At 45.8% G+C, this 3,602-nt stretch overlaps 1 protein-coding gene across 1 annotated transcript in view; it reads left to right on the plus strand.

Annotated features, from left to right (window-relative positions):
• The window catches only part of LOC122541166, a 32,071-nt gene that overhangs the window by 24,793 nt on the left and 3,676 nt on the right, over positions 1-3,602 (plus strand). The window contains exons 8-9 of the mRNA XM_043677784.1: positions 417-445; positions 1,448-1,548. Of these exons, the coding sequence (XP_043533719.1) occupies positions 417-445; positions 1,448-1,484 (66 nt within the window). The 3' untranslated portion in view covers positions 1,485-1,548. The remainder of the gene's footprint in view (positions 1-416; positions 446-1,447; positions 1,549-3,602) is intronic.

Genomic DNA, 3,602 nt, shown 5'->3' on the forward strand with positions numbered 1-3,602 from the left:
GACTCTCTGTAGTTTCTCGCAGTGTTGGGAAAAGCAGTTACCAAACTGTGATGCATCCAGATAGAATGCTTTCTATAGTACATCTATAAAAATTGTTAAGAGAATCCCTCATTGAAAAGTGACCAGCAGCACAGTGCAAGTTAGCTGGGCAATTATTTGGATGAGAAAGGCTATGGCAATCCAGGAATTATTCGACATTATAGAAATGTAAGGACAGGCCATTCAACCCTTCTGGGCTATTCTATCAGACAATTAGAAAATGGCCCAACTGGATCGAAAACAAATCTGCTATTTTTCAAACAGTCATCCTAACTCTCACAAATAGAGCATCAATCTATTATTCCTAATACCGTGCTGTGCCTTAGTGTGTTGAACTCCACTGACCTTTTCTTACCTACTGCATTTTGTTCTTGCAGATTGCCAAAGATCTGCACCCAAACAACAGGTAAGCAATAATCTAAAATGCATGCTTCATCAACAAACCATACATGTGCGATCTTTAGTTGCAATGATTTCACAAGCACATCTCTCACCATTGATAGATTTTACTTAATCCATGCTGTTCCGGCTCAGACTGCCTTTCAAATTCATAACCTTTAAGAACCCAAACAGTTACACTTTTCAACAAATTTCAGATTGAGATTTTCTGCAGTACCAATAGCAGACCGTAGGACGTGTGTAAATTGGCTGGCTTTCATAAGTTAGCAAACTGAACAGCTACCAAACCAGATTGACATGACTTGAAAATAAAATGTTCAGCACACTCTGCTTAAAGATGATGAGACATTGGCAAAGATAGGGAAAGGGATACAGGGCCAAGAATCAATATCCTTTTAAAATTAAATATCAAATCTCTTTATTATATCCCTCCACCAACTTTCTGCTTCAGCAAAAATGCACTCAGATCTTAGAAGATAATCCCTACAGTGCGGAAACAGGCCATTCAGCCCATCAACTCTACACTAGCTCTCCAAAGAGCATCCCACCCAGACCCATCCCCACTACCCTATCCCTGTATTCCCCATAGCTAATCCACCCTAACCTGCACATCCCTGAACACTATGGGGCAATTTAGCATGGCCAATCCACCCTAACCTGCACATCTTTGGACTGTGGGAAGAACTCAGAGCACCAAGAGAAAACCCACACAGGGAGAACGTGCAAACTCCACGCAGTCAACAGAGGGTTGCATCAAATGTGGGTCCCTGGCACTGTGAGGCAGCAGTGCTAACCACTGAGCCACAGTGCCAACCCTTAATTGAACTCATCTACACCTTTAAAGCTTAGTTGCATTTCTTGACCATTACTGTCTCAAAATCACTTACATTTTAACAAGCTTCCTTTCTCAATCTCAATTGAAAAAGCTGGTCACTTGCAGAAACTTTATTTAACCAAAGAGCGTAGAATATGGTCAATTTAGTCTAACGTAACATTTCTGTTTAATTAGACAACTTCATCAGCCAATATACATTACGCAACGTTAAAGTTAGACGAGGCTGCTAATGGATCATCTATTCTGAACTTGATTGTGGAAGGCAATGATTTAGAGTGAGTCAAAATTTTCTCTTATTGAAATGACTCAGATGTAATATACACCTTACTCATTGACGCTGTAATTACTGGGGGCTGGGGGGGTTGTCCCTTTAAAAAATTATTCATCACTTCTACAGTGTTGTAACTATCTCCGTTAAGGAGTCAACAATTTTCACTCAATATAGCATTAATAAAAAGGTTGTTCGAGACACACAATTCCTGTTGAAAACTGTCCTTTCTGTAATTAGCATCAGCCTGAAAGTCAATATTGATTTCTGTGACAGATAGTGGCCACCAGGTGACATGCTGGAATGCATTCATTGTTTGGTGACTTCTGTCAACCATGTGATTGCAGTGGGTTGACAATGAGTCCAATCCTTCCCAAATTCTGGGAATTAGCCATAATTGCTGACCAATGCTTGGTCGCTGCCGCATGGATTTCCTGGATCCCATTGAGGAGAGGGAAACAAACACATCCGAACTGTGGTATGGTCTGATGAACTGAAAAACCCAAGTGTGTTGGCATTCCCAAAGACCTACATACTGACCACTGGTGGACAGTATAGGTATAACTACCCAAACGCTCTAGGTCAGATCCATGACATCAAGCTGGTGTTCTTCTCTGACCACTGCCTCCTGGCCAACTGTCACCTACAGGGCGAGCAGCGGGCTGGTAAGGGAACGTGGAAGCTGAACACAAAGCTGTTGACCCCAGGAAACAGTGAGGACCTCAAGAGGGACTACGCAGGTTGGAGAACCGTGAAGCCCCTCTTTGAGTCTCCAGCAGACTGGTGGGAAACAGTAAAAGGGAACATCAAGAGGTTCTTCATCCTTAAAGGTGTTCAGGAGGCGAGAGAGAGGCGGAGAAAACTGTCCCAGCTCCAGGAAAGTATGCAAAACCTGCTCCTGCTGCAGACGATGGGGATGGATGTCACGGAGGACCTCAAGGAGGTGAAGGGCCAGCAAGCCTCACTCTTTGCCTCGGAGGCCTCCAAGATAATCTTCCGGTCCAGGGTCCGCTCGGTGGAGCAGGACGAGACGTGCTCACGTTTCTTCTTCCAGAAGGTGCACAAAGAGAGCTCTGTGCTCAGCAACCTGAAGGAAGAAGATGGCTCGCTAATGTCATCTCAGGCTGACGTCATGAGGATCAGTAAATCCTTCTATGCCAGTCTGTATGACGCGAAGCCAACCGACAGCACGGCCTCCCAGTCGTTCCGGTCCTCTATCACGGAGGTCTTAGATGACAGAACACACGAGAGGCTGGACTAGTCGCTATCTCTGGACGAGCTGACCAAGGCCCTCGAGTCCTTCGAAAAGAATAAAACTCCCGGAAGCGACAGCTTAGCGGTTGAGCTCTATTCCGCTCTGTGGGACTTTATTGGCCAGGACCTGCTGGAGGTGTATGTCAGTATGCTTCGGCAAGTACCATGAGTGAATCCATGAGGAAAGGCTTCATCACCCTCATCTAGAAGCGGAAGGGGGAGAGGGAGGAAATCAGAAATTGGAGACCAATCTCACTGTTGAATGTGGATTACAAAATTCTGTCAAAGATAATTGCCAATTGGGTCAGGTCTGCTCTGGGGTCGGTGATTCACCCTGACCAAACCTGTGCTGTGCCGGGCAGGAAGATCGCTGAGAGTCTCACACTCCTCAGAGATACGATCGCCTACGTGCAGGACAGAGGGTTGGACACCTGCCTGATCAGCCTGGACCAGGAGAAAGCCTTTGACAGGATATCACACAGGTATATGAGCAATGTTCTCTCCAAAATGGGCTTTGTGGAGGGAATCTGCAATTGGATCAGACTGCTCTACACCAACATTGTCAGTGCAGTCTCAATCAATGGGTGGGAATCAGATAGCTTCCCAGTCAGATCTGGAGTCAGGCAGGGCTGCCCTCTCTCTCTCCTGCCTTGTTTGTGTGCTACATAGAGCCATTTGCCGAGTCCATCAGGAAGGATGCGCGCCTGAGAGGAGTGACTATTCCTGGCCAGGTTAAGGCCTTCCTGTACATGGATGACGTCGCCGTTTTCTGCTCGAATCCGCTGTCCGTGCACAGACTCATGTGCA

The sequence above is a fragment of the Chiloscyllium plagiosum genome, chromosome 37, assembly GCF_004010195.1.
Source record: "Chiloscyllium plagiosum isolate BGI_BamShark_2017 chromosome 37, ASM401019v2, whole genome shotgun sequence".
Lineage (NCBI taxonomy): Eukaryota > Metazoa > Chordata > Chondrichthyes > Orectolobiformes > Hemiscylliidae > Chiloscyllium > Chiloscyllium plagiosum.